Source organism: Sinocyclocheilus rhinocerous, unplaced genomic scaffold, assembly GCF_001515625.1.
Source record: "Sinocyclocheilus rhinocerous isolate Xijiao unplaced genomic scaffold, SAMN03320098_v1.1 scaffold714, whole genome shotgun sequence".
Classification (NCBI taxonomy): Eukaryota; Metazoa; Chordata; class Actinopteri; order Cypriniformes; family Cyprinidae; genus Sinocyclocheilus; species Sinocyclocheilus rhinocerous.
The window spans coordinates 1,878,894-1,895,987 of NW_015646165.1; the positions used below are offsets into that span (position 1 = coordinate 1,878,894).

General features: G+C 35.9%; 2 protein-coding genes across 2 annotated transcripts in view; both read right to left on the bottom strand.

Moving 5' to 3' along the window:
* The window catches only part of LOC107707034 (MICOS complex subunit mic25a), a 72,989-nt gene extending 67,767 nt beyond the window's left edge, over positions 1-5,222 (bottom strand). The window contains exons 1-5 of the mRNA XM_016510909.1: positions 5,162-5,222; positions 4,952-5,066; positions 3,846-3,924; positions 3,640-3,736; positions 2,553-2,697 (exon numbers count right to left, since the gene is read on the bottom strand). Coding sequence (XP_016366395.1) covers positions 2,553-2,697; positions 3,640-3,736; positions 3,846-3,924; positions 4,952-5,035 — 405 coding nt within the window. The 5' untranslated portion in view covers positions 5,036-5,066; positions 5,162-5,222. The remainder of the gene's footprint in view (positions 1-2,552; positions 2,698-3,639; positions 3,737-3,845; positions 3,925-4,951; positions 5,067-5,161) is intronic.
* Positions 5,223-6,113: 891 nt separating this feature from the next.
* LOC107706967 (serine--tRNA ligase, cytoplasmic-like) lies at positions 6,114-15,640 on the bottom strand. The gene is made up of 12 exons (XM_016510819.1): positions 15,434-15,640; positions 12,437-12,507; positions 12,262-12,342; positions 11,776-11,934; positions 11,479-11,622; positions 11,225-11,305; positions 10,365-10,508; positions 8,650-8,871; positions 8,316-8,445; positions 8,031-8,188; positions 7,803-7,932; positions 6,114-6,984 (listed from the first exon to the last, which is right to left on the bottom strand). The coding sequence occupies exons 1-12, from the start codon at positions 15,567-15,569 to the stop codon at positions 6,824-6,826; spliced, it is 1,617 nt and encodes a 538-aa protein (XP_016366305.1). The 5' UTR covers positions 15,570-15,640; the 3' UTR covers positions 6,114-6,823.
* Between the last annotated feature and the right edge of the window lie 1,454 nt (positions 15,641-17,094).

Here is a 17,094-nt window from a genome sequence, read left to right on the forward strand (position 1 = left end):
ATTACAATTTAAAATAATTGTTTTCTATTATAATAGAAGTTAAATGTAATATATTCCTGTGATGCAAAGCTAAATTTTTAGCAGTCATTATTCCAGTCTTCAGTGTCACATGATCCTTCAAAAAAATTTTGATTTAGTGTTCAAGAAACATTTTTTTATATTATCGGTGTTGAAAACAGTTGTGCTGCTTAATATTTTTATGGAACCCATGATCATTTTTTTTCAGGATTTTACTGATGAATGGAAAGTTCAAAAGAACAGCATTTATTTGTATTAGATATTATTAATGTCATAACTTTTGATCAAATTAATGCATCCTTGATGAATAACAGTATTACTGTCATCTTGGCAACTAACTGAAATTAATAAGTTTAAGTTGAAACACTAAAATTAATTCAACAAACTGAAAAAAAATAATAATAATAAACTAATAAAAAACTAAACTAAAATTAATTAAATTGTAAAAATAAAAAGTCAATTCAAATATTAATAAATATTTAAAAAGTATATAAAGTGAAGCAAGACCAGCTGAGAACCACTGGTGTAAAAATAAATAAATAAATAAAAATCCATACTGAACTCCACACAAACATCAGAATCACAGCTGAGGGTTGTGGTGACATCTGGCCATGTTCACACATCTGCTAATAAGACACTGAGGTTGAGAGAGAGATGCTCGGGGATGAATAGGTGGATTGAGCCATAATTACCTTCACAACCTGCCTCCACACACACATACAGACACACATGTTTACTCTTCAAAGCTTGAGCCCAGGGGAAGCTTTTCTATTAAGTGTCCAGAACATGTCAGAGCTCAGATAAGACACACCATCAAGATGTACCACAGGATCCTCGGGCACGGGCCGTCACGTACAACATCACACACACAGTCCTTCAATCCAATGTCTACAAGACAACGACATGTACAATGTGTAACTCGTATAGACTAGATAAGGTGGCCCCTCCAGAGGCCCAAGAATGAAGGGACACAATCCCTAAAGGACCTGAATAAGTGGATGAGAGGAAGTGGAAGATGGGACAAAGGAAAACACTGAGTGGAATTCAAAGAAGCCAATTTCACCCGTGTCAAGAGAGCAGTAGCGTGTTTCTCCGACAGGGACATGACCAGGCCGAGTGTTCCTCGCTGCGGGACTTTATTTAAAAAGAAAAACTTTCAAACTGGGAAATTAAGAGAGATAAGAATACAAGTTATTAATTTTTTTCTTTTATTATATTTATTTATTGCAGAATTGTGAACTAGTTTGGCTGTTTGAACAGAGATTAATGTTTGATAAAGCTAATTAAGCAAAAAGCCACTAAAGGCCATGTGTTAAAGTCATTTTAAATTAACATAGTAATATTTAACACAGTTAAATTAACAGTAATATTTAACACAGTTAAATTAACATAGTAATATTTTATATATAATAAAAATATTACTATATTAAATGTATACATTTAAGTGCGTGTCATTTTTTTTTTTTGCTGTTGCCACCATTTTATAAAAGCAACTTGGTGCATTAATATAGAATGTGGGGTCACAGGTGTCCTTTTTACTCATTCATATAGTTTAAAAACAGAATCAAAATTCTGAATCAGCCCTATCTGTTTTATAAAGCAAGTTATTAAATGCTTAAAAAGACAGAACAGATAACTACAAACTAGTTCATAATCTCTACCACAATACTTGTGTAATAACACAAACAAATAGTTAAATCAGAGTTTTGATATAATTCATTCAAACGAACCATTTGAACTGATTCATAAATTAATCAAACATACAAAATGTAACGCTGCTGCTATTTAAAGGTCCCATATTGTCAAAACTGAAATTCCCTGGCTTTTTTCACGATAACTGAGGCCTTTAAATTAAAATACGCTATTAAAACACCTCCAGACAAGAAACAATTGCAAAACTAGTCTGATTGCATGGTCTTTAGAAAACTTAATGGATGAATAAAAAGTGCACAATATTGCTTAATTTTATATTGCCATCAAAATCATCAGAAAAAAATATAGTGAATATTCAATATAATACCGTTCAAAAGTTTGGAATCTGTTATATTTTGGTTTTAAAGTAGTCTCTTATGCCCACAAAGGCTGCATTTATTTAATTTTTTTAAAATCCTAATTGTAATTTATTCCTGTATTGGTAAAGAAGAATTTTCTTTCTTTCATTTTTTAATTTTCTTAAATGTCTTTACTAAAGTATTAAATTCATTTTTTTTTTATCTTACTGGCTTTTGAATGGTAATGTACACTACTAACAGTAAACATCATTATTTATAAAAAACATGGCATTACCATGGTACACATAAAGAAGGTATCACCACAGTGCCATAAGACAATTTCAAAAATAATATGACTGCTACCAAACTGCCCTGAAATTCCTTACATGACACGATGACTGACAAAGGAAAAACCTAACATTATGTACAATATTTACATCGCTTGTCTGAAAGTACAGTGAAGTCAGAGTGTGTTTGCATGCATCGTTACACTTCTGTCCTGAAGTATTGTGCAGTGCTGAAGTGTTTGTAGAAGAGTCTCACCAGCTGTTTGGCTTTCTCAGACTCCTGCCGCGTCTGTACTCGCTCTCTCTGCACCGCTCGAGTGATATCCTGCCGGGCTGCCTCTCTTTCTTTGCGTGCGATGTGAGCCAACTCCTCCTGTATAATGGCCTGCTGCTGCTCATACCTGTGCAAGCATGCACACACACAGACACGGCTTTATTTACATGCCTGTTGCCAAGCCATGATTCACTCACTGCAGTTCTCAATCCTACCACAGAGAGTCAGTGTTTTGTCCACTGTTCTTATGCTTGTTTCAACTGTATGATTCACACTTGAACAGCATCCAGGAAAAAAATGAGTCCTCTTCTAATTTAAGGTCTCTTCCCTTGTGAGAGCTACAGTGTTTAGTATTCATGTCATATTTTATCAATACATATATTATTAGATTAGAAGCATAATTGGGAAAAATGCAAGATGAATTGGTTGAAAATGTTTAAAACACATATGAAGTGATTCAGAAAGAACTAGAAAGAGCTGAAATGAAGGGTGTGTCATGTGGATCTGTGTTTAGGAATAATATTGGTGGTGTCTGTCTGACTGGATCAGTTGACTCAGCTCAAAATGGCGCTGTGTTAGTATTTTAATATATTGTTGATATATAAACAGTTTTTCAGTGCAATGCCAAATACAATTTTTTTTTTAAAAAGGCAGCTACATATTTAGTTTTTTTTACATATTTAGTTATATTTAGTTTCTATTAAATTGTATAATTTTTTTGTTCTACTCACTATAGTGCTGTACTGTTAGATGTAATATTTATTTTATCAATTTCATCTTATTTCTTTTGTTTACTTGTCTATTATAATCTAATTTGTATTATTTAATTATTTTAAATAAAATCTTATTATTGATTAATGTGTATTTATTTTAAGAATTTTATTATTTATTTTCATTTTTAAGTAAAAGTTAAATAATATCTATTAACTTATCTTTTTTTTTTTTAGTAATTTTTACACAGTTTTTTTTCCTCTCTAAACTTTTCCACAGAAAGTTTAGCACTTTCTTGCCGGCCCCCGAGGGTCCTCGTTTGAAACTCCCCCAGTTTGAAAACCCTGCACTAGAGTACCTCTTCCTGAGCTCCTCTTTAGTGTCAGGAAAAGTTGTCCTGGCCTGTGTCTTTGGAGGTTGCGGGTCAGATGTGCTGGATGTTCGAGTCTGCTGACCTGCAAGGTTACAGAAAAATTAACCTGCATTACAAATTAAATATCTCACTAATTGCATCACACAATAGGCATATAAACTGCAAACATTTATGAAAATATTGTGTCACACCTAGGTTTTCTTTATTGTTGTCAGGCGGTCTTGGATCAGCACTGGCATTCCTCATGCGCTGTAGGACGTCTTCAGACAGCTAGGGACAAAAAAAAAACAGTGGAGAAGTTACACAAATGTCCTCAACAAGCCCATAAAACTCTTCCCACCATTGGGAACCAGCAAATACATACTCAATATAACAAGAAATATATACACATAGAAACGATAAAGCTTAATCATTCCTTCTAGAACAGCCTTGCAGATTTGTAAACACACAAATTTTAATAATAAAGAATAACTTGTTTCGGTTGACTCAGTGTTTCTTCTAACTAATTGGTTGAATGATTTAATGACTCACGCTCAACAAAAAGGTCTCACTTGTCCTCACCTACTGACCTAATGGGCAGTGGGCAGTCGTGGCCTAATGGTTAGAGAATCAGATGGGTTCGAGTCTCTGTACCAGCAGGGATTGTAGGTGGGGGGAGTGAATGACCAGCACTCTCTTCCTCCCTCAATACCAGGACTGAGGTGAGACCCTTGAGCAAGGCACCGAGCCCCCAACTGCTCCCCGGGCGCTGCAGCAAAAATATGTGTGGGGGTGTGTGCACTTGGATGGGAATAATGCAGAGCACAAATTCCGTGTATGGGACACCATAATTGGCTACATGAGCCACTGAACGAATCTTTAAGTGACCGAACTAAAAAAAAGATTCGAGTCACTCGAAGAATCAAACTCTCCAGTCTGTAGTCAACTCTCTTTATAAAGAGTATTGCAAGATTACAACGCTTAACGTCCCGACAGGACTATAACTTACACCTGCTCTTGGTTTCAATTACATTTCTGCACACCTGAGGAGCCATTAGATTAGCAAGGACTCTACTGTCATAAACCAGAGCCCGTCTGTCAATCATGTGCGAAAAAACTCCTACATATCCATGTGTTTGTGAGATGACAGACATCCGAAACAACACTGTGCCGTTTTCTCAAACTTGTCCCGTTCAGTGAAGGAAATTTGGGTAACCTGACGACAGATTCAAGCAAAAAAGTCCCACAGAAAAAAAAAAAACAATCGTATCGTGAACCAGAATGACTGGTAGGTAGTAAATATGGGATGTTGGATTACCTTCACTCCACGCAGAATCCTCACCCTGTCATCCTCATCAAGGCCGAAAGAAACTCTCCTAGGCGTGCTTTCTCCGGATCCCATCGCTTTTTTTGCTACAGCTCCCTTAACGGATCTTTAATAAAATATAGATATTTTTTATTCTTTTATTGAAAAGAACACAAATTATTCCTTAAACACGCAGATATGTTTGACAGATTTGCACCTTACCTTTAGGAAGTGGCAGTTTGTAAGGGGCAGTATCCTGAAACATTATTGGCCAACGACAGTGCAATAAGCCAATAGAATTTCAGGATATATATCGGCGACTGGAGTAAAGGCTTCTGGGAGTTGCAGTCAATAAGCCGTACTATTCATTAGCCCCTGATTTAGTCAGTGCTCATTTAATTTTAATGGTTTAGTGTACTTTATATTTAATAAGGTTTTGTTTATTTGTAGTGTTTTAAATTACGAACTGCAATGTTTATTATCTCTATCAATAAAAAACATGAACTGTGAAAACTAGAGGTGTAAAGTTATCCAATAAATATTGAGTTGTATGACTGAGGCTATGCTTCAGTTGTTATTTAAAATGACTTCCAAAAGCCCAGGTGGGAGTAATGTTTCTTGCAAGAGCTTAAACAAATGTTTTAAATTGGTATAGATCTCTCTTTTATTACCTCCAACTAAGTATTGTTTACAAAGTGACTCTGGGTGAATCTCTCATAAACAGAAACTAGATAAAACACAAAAAAAGAAGCGTTTTCTTTTCTGACGTCATTTGATTCTTGGTGTAAAACAATGTCGACCAAAAAACATTTTGTAGCAACTCTAGTCTTTTTTTTTTCAACTCTGTACAGGTGAAAATGCATTCTGTTTTTATCACAATATTAACTGCTTAAAAGTCCATTTTGTAGATATATGAAATAAATAAGCTTTCTAAAAACACCAGCACAAGATGACTAATATTAATGTTGGCTGCTTGTACTCAGATAATTAATTTGGTATATTGTTGATTCCTGTACAACAAATTGCTCCTAATTTTGAAGTCGCTTCAAATACAAGTGAGCAACTTTTACTATCATTACTGAACATGAGATATTAGCCTCTTAACAACCCATAACTTAATATTAAAAGCATTCAACAAATGCATGACACAAAATATAATTCAGAGACCAGACAATGTTCTCTTTCAGGTATTGATTTATTCTCAAATGCCATCATACTCCTTACACAAGGCATCATAAGCAAGTACTGTACATATAATAACATTCCCTGTTTTACAGACAAATCAGAAGTAGTAATGTTTCTATGAAGGAAAAGACAGATTTGAATGAGAGGAAGCTGCATTTTTGACTGCTTTAACTTTTGTGACAATGTGAATAGTAAGTGCACAGTAATCAATAATTACCTTCACTTTAATTATAGCGCAAATATTAACTGCAAGAGAGAATATTGAAAGAGGTCTGTCCATTATCCATAACCGATTTCCATTCAGAATATCCCAAATTCCCACCTCTAATGTGGCACTTGATGTAGAATGTAACCATGCATGTTGCCTTAAATTCAACAGCAGAATTATAATACAATGCCTCAGGTAATTACAGTGTCATAAAGGCATTTCATTCTAAAGGCTAAATGTCTGTCACAACACTATACATGTTTAATTTAAGATTTCAAAGACCTCTCTGTAGGAAACTGATTTGAGATAAGATTATTTAACATGACACCATCATCACCATTGACAGTGCCATAGTAGGACTGTCCCAGAAGAAGTAAACTGAAGCAAGGACATGACAGTGTGACCGTTTCAGTGGACAATGATTGTGAATGGAGTGCACAAAATAGAGGGCTTGTAAAGAACCATTATGATTGGCTGGGATTGAAGGGGGTCTAGGAGTCATTGACTGACATGTTCTCCACCTTGTTCTCTAGATCAGCATTACCACCCTGCTGTTTCTTCTTCTTCCCTCCTTCCTGCTGTTTCTTGTGCTTCTTGGATGCCTCCTGGTCGATAGGGGCTGGCTTCACGAACTTGATCATTTCTGTTAAACCTGAGTAAAGAAACCATAATATTGAAATAGACAGCTGGTGGCTTCTTGTCAGAGAAAACATAGTCTACATATAATGAACATCTACCTAAAGGATCTACTCATAGCTCAAATCTTGTGATTTATGACTACTACTCCTACAGCACAACCAGTGTAGTCTGATTCCAAAACAAATTAATCATCTGAGCCAAAGAATGACTCTTATGAATCTGATCTTTGTAGTGAGTATAGCCATAATATTGAAATAGACAGCTGGTGGCTTCTTGTCAGAGAATGTATACATATGATGAACATCTACCTAAAGGATCTACTCATAGCTCAAATCTTGTGATTTATGACTACTACTCCTACAGCACAACCAGTGTAGTCTGATTCCAAAACAAATTAATCATCTGAGCCAAAGAATGACTCTTATGAATCTGATCTTTGTAGTGAGTATAGTGACAGTTCAGCTAATGTAATCCGATTCCAAAACTAATGACTCTTCTGAGCCGCTTCTTTATAGTGAATCAAAACGTCTTATCTGATACCCAAAAGATTGACTCTTGTGAGTCGGTTCTTTTTTAGAAAATCGAACACATACAGCACAAAGAGGTTTGCCTGATTTCTGAACTAATGATTCTTATGAATCACTTCTATATAGCAAATCAAAAACATACAGCACTAACACTAGGAATCATTCAAAAGAACCAGTATCGGAACATATCGAATAAGCTACCCCATCCCAAAACAAACAACTAGCACCTCTCAAGTCTTTTTCATGCATTTAGTATAAGATTGAACCAAACTTTACCAAAAGATCCATATTTAGCGATCCTCACCTGGAGGCATGAATGCCTTGAGGGCTTCTGGAATAATGATGCCTTCCTCTGTCTGAAAGTTCTCCAGGATAGCACAGATAACACGAGTGGTCGCACACATGGTGGCATTTAGCATGTGCACGAACTCAGCCTTAAAGAGAACAAACACAATGACCAATGAAACCAGCTTGATACAGTAAATACAGATTACCCGGAATCCTTACTCAGAACTGTGGTGTAGAACTGTACCTTGTCCATCATTTTCTTGGTCTGCCCGTAGCGAATACGTAAGCGGCGAGCCTGGTAGTCTGTGCAGTTTGAGCATGACACAAGCTCTCTAAAAGCCTGGGAGCCTGGGAACCAAGCCTCTAAATCCAGCTTTTTACTAGCTGCATGGTTCAAAGCACCTGTGAAATAAAAGCAAACAATATATTTGAAGATTTGTTATGGGATGCTGTGAAAAGCTTTTACTGATTTCCAACAAAAGGCGCCCAATGGCGCTCTCAATGAAAATAAAGAGTAATGTGAACAAACCTGACACAATGTTGACAATCCGGTAGGGGATTCCTAATGACTGATAAAACTCCTCAGCGGTTCCAATCATCTCATCAAACATCTCCCAGGACTTGCCGTCATAAGGAGAGGCGTAGACAAACTGCTCAATCTGGAAAGCGATGGAGAAAGCTTGTGATTTTGCTATTATACAGTTTGTTCTTCTCATTAATACCATTAGTTTCTTAAAATTATTCACTTTCTGCAAAACATGCTGATTTGGCTAGTGCTCTCTTTTTCTTGTAATGAAATAAAGTCATCTTAATGCACATATTTCAATGTTCATTCATTATTTCAGTGATGGAATAGTTTGGACCTTCTCAAACTGATGGACCCTGAAGATCCCACGTGTGTCTCTGCCGTGAGAGCCCACTTCCTGTCTGAAGCAGGTGGAGATGCCGGCATAGCGGATGGGAAGGTCTTCTGGCTTCAGCCACTCATCTCTCAGGAAGGCTGCCATTGGCTGCTCCGATGTGGCAATCAAATACTTCTCGTCCACCGTATTGTCGTCAGACTTCTCGCTCCCCTTCCCGATCACCTGAACAAACACATTACAGGAAACGCTGTAATTCTTTGCGGGTTCGGATTAGAGGCTGACATTTTTTCGGGAATCCCGCAGGATGGGAAACAAAATCACTATTAATCACGTGATTGGGACGGGACAGGAAAAAATGTCAGCGGGAGTGGGCGGGACCGGGAATCGTAATAACACTATGATACCCAACTTTATACACAAATATACCTTTTATATAAATAAACTATAAACTGTATATTTTAATTTTGAACTCAATTCTAGTTGCCCTGTCTCTTTATGCTCTCCTCCTGTTTGCTTTGGTGTGGCTGGTTAAGTGAATGATGTACGCAGTCCGTGACGGACAGATCGTTAGCGGCTGGTCTGTGTGGTAGCCTAATATAGTACATCGGGCAGGACATTTAAACGCCCGACTATCATTCATCGACCTCAAATATGGCTTTTCATCTGAAAGATGTATGTAGTAACAACTTTACATGGCCGCTCAATCTAATGTTCACCTAGAGAAATGTGCGCTATTCAAGTGTCTGTGTGGAAGCTGAATAGCAGCGCGCTCACTGCGGGACAGATGGAGGCGCCGGTGCGCTCACTTGCTCTTAAAATACTCCATAATTTTTGGTCATACAGATAAAAATAATACATCTTTTGAATCTGTAAAGACTCTACGTTTATTTGTGTGCACTCAGAATATCAACTAAAAGTTGCACTTCTGTAAAATAATTAAAGCAAACAGGATGCGCTTTCTGCCGTCTCGGTCTGTGAACTTGAGCGAGAAACTTCGAAACCCCGCGTATGAAAAATATATCTATAGAGAGTGAAATGTCTACTTTCAAATGAAAAAAAATTCAAATAGAAATCGTGTGTGTTAGCATGCATGATTTACATGAAATTTAATGTGTGTGCCAGGGGCGATTCTAGGATTTTCATTTTAGGGGGACTCAGCACCCAATGAGGGTATAATAATAAAAAAGAAAGAAAGAAATAAAATAATGTCTGACTAATAGGTTAGGGTGGTATACTAAACCTATTGCAGTATTCCACTGTATTGCATAAATTAGATTGGAAATAACATTTGAGTACTGAATAAACCAAATACAAGTTCCTGATCACAAACACACACACACACACACACAATTTTACTGTTTGCAATTCTAGTACAAACCTCTTTCTATGCTCAAGTACTGTCTGTCACTGTCTTCAATAATTTCTGTGCAAGACTGTATGGTAGTTAATGCCACATGCACTGTAATATGTTTTATATTGAAAGTTCAATTTTCAAATGAAAATAGCAACATTTTATAAAGTATGCGTTCATATGTGTTAAGGTCTAACGTTACATTTTCGCTGGAGGAAACAGCTGTGGTGTGATGAGGGGTGAACACAGCGTAAACTTTACAGTAGATGGGAAACCGATTGCTCCCCCATGACATTTTGTAAACTGTATTTATGACAAAGAACTTCACAGATGCAGATATAACAATCTACCGATAAACACACACCTTGTCCTCTGTTTCTTGCTCTGCGCCGCCACGGTCAGCGGATTGAAGAACGCGCTGAAAGACGGGGAGGAGCCGAAGTCTGCTGCCATTTTCATGAAATTTAAAGGGGACTGAGGCGATCATGAATTTGTGTAGTTTATGGAGCTAATCGCTCAATTTTTAGAGGTGCCGAGTAGAAAAAATGGCCTAGCAACACCCATGGTGTGTGCAATGCACACTGTGCATTGTTTAAGCTGGATTTCAGTTCAATAAAATAACAAAAAACTACATTTTGGATTTTTATTCAACTAAAGTGGGCATGCTGTGATCTGTACTGTATTTTTTTTTACTGTAACTTACAGATTCTGGCCAAAAAACAACACGGGAGTGGGAGGGAATGGGAGTCATTCTTCTGGGATTGGGACGGGACGGGATTTTCCCCCAGTTTTTTCGTGGGATTGGGACGGGACGGGATTTCTTTTTTTGTGGGAGTGGGACGGGAGAGGTTTGAAAATCCACTTCCGTGTCACCCTGTAGTTCGGCTCAAGACTCTATAGAGGGTCTTCTACAGCAGCTGACCAACTGTCTGATTCATTTGAATGAATCTGTTTGTTTGAACACTTTATTTCAATGTACCAGTTACAGGATTCCCACACCTTTATATACACACATATACAGCATATTATAATTTATTTTGTAATATAATTTGAAACATTAAATGCAAATATAAACATAATATGTAAATATTTTAATCATTTTTATTATAATATAAAATTTATGTTTATAATATAAAATAAATAAAATTTGCTAAATAATATTCTATATAAAATAGTATTTATATATATATATATAATTTATTTCTTTATTTAATTTAAAGGTGTGTACAGGAGGGTGTAGCTCTTGCTGTACAGGATCCGCAGTGCGTAGTTAATTAATGCCTGTTCCAAAAAAACTAAAGGCCCCTGAAATTATAGAACATATCAGCCAAGAAATTTAAAAATGGGTGTTTAGGGTTTTTTGGATTGTTTGTTTCGAAGAACTGGCAGCAGAGCGGGTTTAAATATTGTGAAAAAAGCTAAATGGGTCCAAAATATTCAGGTTTACACAGAAGCAGTGCATTTAAAGGGCAACAAACCTTGAGGAAGTATCCTCTGCTGCCAGCCACGATGGCTCCTTTTTCCCCTTCGTATCCATCCACCATGACAACCAGGTCCACGTGAGAGTACTTCTTCTGCACTGTGCATTCGCCGCAGGTGCGTTCCACCTTATTATCAGCATCCTGGGAAAGAGAATCACCGCTTTATCCTAGTCTCCAGATGGAGAAGTTAAACAGCATCATTGTAGTAAGGTTCATTTGCTCTATTCTAATTCCATGAACGTTCCTTGGTGTTTGCAGGTTTGGAGGACCTGCGCAGTGTATTGTGTGAATCACCTCATCGTTGCTGATGGGCACAGAGGGATGCAGGAGGTTGCCGATCTCTCTCAGGTACTCAAAACGCTCCGCCTCCACCTTTAACCGATCACTGTCCGTTTTCTGCACCGCCTCGTCCACCAGTAACCGCACCTTCTTTATCTGAGTCACCGTGAGGGGCTGACAGGGACAGGATGAAGAAATACTGGTCACAGATGGATGTGGATGATGAGTTTAACTTAATATAAAAGCACTTTAATTCAAAAGATTTCGAAAGACGCCTCTCATCCTCATCAAGGCTGCATTTATTTGATCAAAAATACAGTAAAAAAATGGTGATAGTGAAATATTCTTACTATTTAAAATGTAATTTATTCTTGTGGTGGCAAAGCTGAATTTGCAGCAGCCATTAATCCAGTCTTCAGTGTCACATGATCCTTTAGAAAATTATTAATGTCTTTACTGACACTTTTGATCAATTTAATGTGTCGCTATTGCTTGACTCACTGATAATGTTTCTCCAGTGAGGGCTTCCAGATTCTGAGCCTCTTCTGGAAGAGTGTCATCATCACCAACTGGCTCTTTTTTCTGCAAAAACAGAGTAAATCATCATAAGACCAGCAAGCAGAATATTATTATTACTCAGTGATAACAGATTAAAACAAACATCTGATTTATGTACCTTCATCTTTTCCCCGATGGCTTTGCTGCACAGATTCTTGGCCTTGTTTAGATTATCTGCAGTGAAGCGGCCTGAAGGCAAATCAAGAGAAGTATTTCTAACATCAAAGCATGCCACTGATATGCTGTCAAGTGGCCTGGCAAGAGTAATTATACTATCTTAAGTTTGGAAATCACCTAGAGAAGATGAAAGATTTTGGTAAATGAGTAAATGTGCTTTAGAGAGTAAATGTGGAATTATGCCAAATTAATTTAATTTTGTCTACTTTTCAGTAGTTGTATTTCTCATAACATCAAGTATTACACCAACTAATAAAATGTTGCCCAGTGTTGTCAGTTGTCAGCAACAATGTTCATATTAAAGGCTATGAAAACAAATACAGTGAATGTAACTATGTAGGCTTTGCAACATATTATGTGCAAAAAAGGGTTAAAATCACATTACAATCTAAATGCAAATAAATGCTTTTAAAGCAGAAGTTAAATTCGCTAAACTAAAAATAAAAATAAATAAAAACAAAAGCACAGACTAATTCACTTTACAGTTACTGCTATTATAAAAACACACTTACTTGTAGGATTAAAATTCTACATATGGCACATTCATTGTCCAACTACAAATATTTGAGCAAAATGTATATTTTAGTCTATTGTGCTCTTGTCTGTTTGGCGTGGCTCGTTCACTGAAGTCTGTGAAGTTTAGCGAAGACTCGCATGTAGAAGACTCATCCACTCCTGACAGCAAAATGGAAATATTTCCATGACTTCCTAACATTCACAGATGGAGCATATACCTGTGATAAGTTCATTGAGGAAACCACCACATCTCAAATGCATTAAACAGCGCAAGTAGTAACTTTAGCAGCACAGTCACCCTTTCTGTCAGAGCATCTGACAGGGCAAGCCGATTTAAACTATACATGTTAGCTATATCTTACGAGTTATTTTAAAGCCTGCTATGTTCTCGCCTCGTATCAAATCACTATATATATATATAAACGGTATTGCCTCATACCATATCGTTTACAAAAGTTAAATTCGCTAAACTAAAAATAAAAATAAATAAAAACAAAAGCACAGACTAATTCACTTTACAGTTACTGCTATTATAAAAACACACTTACTTGTAGGATTAAAATTCTACATATGGCACATTCATGGTCCAACTACAATTATTTTAGCAAAATTTATATTTTAGTCTATTGTGCTCTTGTCTGTTTGGCGTGGCTCGTTCACTGAAGTCTGTGAAATTTAGCGAAGACTCGCATGTAGAAGACTCATCCACTCCTGACAGCAAAATGGAAATATTTCCATGACTTCCTAACATTCACAGATGGAGAATATACCTGTGATAAGTTCATTGAGGAAACCACCACATCTCAAATGCATTAAACAGCGCAAGTAGTAACTTTAGCAGCACAGTCACCCTTTCTGTCAGAGCATCTGACAGGGCAAGCCGATTTAAACTATACATGTTAGCTATATCTTACGAGTTATTTTAAAGCCTGCTATGTTCTCGCCTCGTATCAAATCACTATATATATATATAAACGGTATTGCCTCATACCATATCGTTTACAAAAAATATATTGATATATCATACAAACTCTATATATATGGCCCAGCCCTAAATCACACTGTATTACAATATATTGTACTTGCATACTTTCACTAGTAGAATACGATATAATATTTTGTAATACAACACAATTTTCATTAATTGAAATAAACCTGAAATAAAATATAAATATAAAATGAAATTTCAAGTCGCCATGAAACAAATGTTGCAATAGTCTTTTCTTCCCTATTATGACGTATATCTGAGTAAAACAGATTCTTGAAAAAGAAAAAAATGAGAAAAAAGGTCCCCAGATAAGAGATGTCATTGCAAGAGGGAGGATTGCTACTTTGATTAAATATTACTATTAATATTTATAACAACTGTATAATAAAATATACAATATTACTCAATTTTGATTTCAGGGTGACTTGAAATGAATATTAGAAATAAGTTTAAGTTAAAATTCTAAAATTACTAAAACTGAAATAAAAATATATATATAAATAAAATAATACATTTTAAAAAATCTTAAAATATTATATAAATAATTCTAATCCATTATAAAACAAAGATGACAATTATGTATACACATTTTGCAATTTAAAAAAGTCCTTATTTCTCTATACTATAATAATTAGAAGTGGTGGGGTGCTTAATTGTCATAAAAATGTAAAGGATTCATTTAATTTCTACAAAAAAATCATTTAGATTTTGTCCTGGACACGTTATTGCCAGCTTCCACAAGAATCCCCCAAAAGCATAACAACCAGAGGAGCTATCTAAAGAAGAAGCAATTCATTGAAGGATTACTTGCTTCTATGTGATCCTTTACCTGTGATAAAACATACCAAGCTCAAATCTTACTAGTGAGACTTTTAGATGAATTTAAATGAATACTGAATGAAATTGGCAGCCTGTCACTCCCTAATACTTTCACTTTAGTTGCAAAGTCAAGAACATGGTAAAACACTGACAGTCACTCAACAGCAGCAGCTCCTCCCGATTCACTGCCATAGAGATTGCATCAGATTCTGCCGGGTGATGCTACTGCGACACATTTAATCAATACATACTCATAACTCTCCGAATAACATATGATATGAACATATATTAGGCTCAATAACACATACTAGTTTCATTAAATAAAGTTAAAAAAAAAAAGGTTAAGCACGCTATGACAGCTGTGTTAACTATTAGCGTCAATGCAACATGCTAACTTACTCCAGTAACGTTAACGTTACACCGGCATTGCGGTTTCTGAACATTTATACACATTTAATATTAACTTTATCATGTGCTATAGTGCAATTAGTGTGTATTTCCCTTTGTAACGTTTTAATGTTTATGAACAGATGTGTTATACGTGTCACAATCTGTTCTCATTCACAGGCTGCCATGCGTTTCAATAGCTTTAGCGTTAGCCGCTAAGTTACTCACATTTCCTCCATTCTGTGTCCGCCTCGACCAATTTATCCACCAGAGACACATCTTTGAACCGTTTCCTCTGCGTTTCCCTCACGATTTCAGGATCGCCGCCTTTGTCGGTGCGAAACAGGTCTAAATCGAGCACCATGATGCCTGTGGACGACGTGTGCAGTGCGGATGAAGGAAAGAATATGGAAAGTGTACTGTGGAGGGATATGGAGGGGAGGCGCTAGAGAGCAACTGTTCATGAATATTCATCACGCCGCCGCGGCGAAGTTCTGAATCATAGGCTGAGCTAATGAATATTAATTACTTTAAACCGACGTTGCTTGGCAACCTTCCCGGAGTGGTCCAGAGCCGTTGAGAAACAACGTTTCTTTTTTCCGTTGTTTCTCAACGGCTCTGGAGTAGTCCGGCGTAGGTTAATTAATATTCATGAGCCAAGCTTTCGCCATAGTGGCATTCATGCATTTAACTGTTGCAGGGACATCATCAATTTACTGCCTCTAATAGCATGATATTAAAATCATCCTTTGTGTCTATAATGATATTTTATTATTTTGTTGTATTTTACTAGATAAAGTTGACAGGTTATGGTCAATAAAAGCCACTTTTTACTGACAGGTTTAGATCGGTCTAGCCTACATAAATATTTTATATGGCATATAATGACCAAATGCTCTATAAAGCAGTCCTGGGTAGATTACTTACAAATTGTAGCCCTTTACTGATTCCAAATTACATGACAAAAATTGTAGTTAGTAATCCATAACATCACACAATTTAGGTATTTTTGATTACTTTTAGATTACTTTTGACCTAACTTGTTTATCACATTGATTTAACTAGGACAATCATGTATCATATTGATATAAAAATACAAAGAAAAAGAAAATATGTTCCATTCACTGTTATAAACGACATGAAGTGCATTACACATTTCATTATGTCAAGTTTGTGAGTTTAATAAAAAGCTAATAATTAATTCAATAATAAAAATGTACAAGTAAAATAAATCTTTTTAACATAACAACAATCAAAATAAAACACTTACTAAAAAGAAGAAATATTTTATTTGTTTACTTGCATGTCATGTGACCATTAACCAACATGCAAATGTTTTACTTCAATATTAACTTATTAGTTTAAAAACTCAGGGGGTACTTCAAGTAAATATACTAGGTGAAGAGGTTAAGCTGACAAAAAGTCTGGGAATCCCTGCATTACATGTAAATAAGAAATAACATGAATTTATACATTTTAATGTGTTTGAAAGACAAAAGCCTTCCAGAGACATACTGTAGTAATACAGGGTTAAACAACCCACTGAGTGATAATTCAAATAAAAATGAATGTGTTCATCAGTAGATGATGGAATGTTGAAATGTTGAGAAATTACTTCTTAAAATTGAAATGATTTTTGTAAATCCGGTCAAATGCTGTGTGGCCTCTCAATTTTTGTGAATGTCGACAAACCTGAAAGACTTTCTGAATGTATACAAGTGGTAGGCTATTTTAGAAAGCAACATTTAAACGATGAAATAGAAGAATTAGGGAGAATCATTAAATTATGAATAATTTATTGCTAATGTGTGAATAATATGTACTCATATAATCAATAAAAAAGTATTTTTTTACCAATTTAAATTGATCCAACTCTGCAGTTAAGCTTA

Coding starts and splice junctions, on each gene's coding strand:
- LOC107706967 (XM_016510819.1), bottom strand. CDS start 15,569: ATGGTGCTCGATTTAGACCTGTTTCGCACCGACAAAGGCGGCGATCCT. Junction 12,343..12,436: donor CCATCGGGGAAAAGATGAAG/GTACATAAATCA, acceptor CTGTTTTTGCAG/AAAAAAGAGCCAGTTGGTGA. Junction 11,623..11,775: donor TGCCCATCAGCAACGATGAG/GTGATTCACACA, acceptor TCTCTTTCCCAG/GATGCTGATAATAAGGTGGA.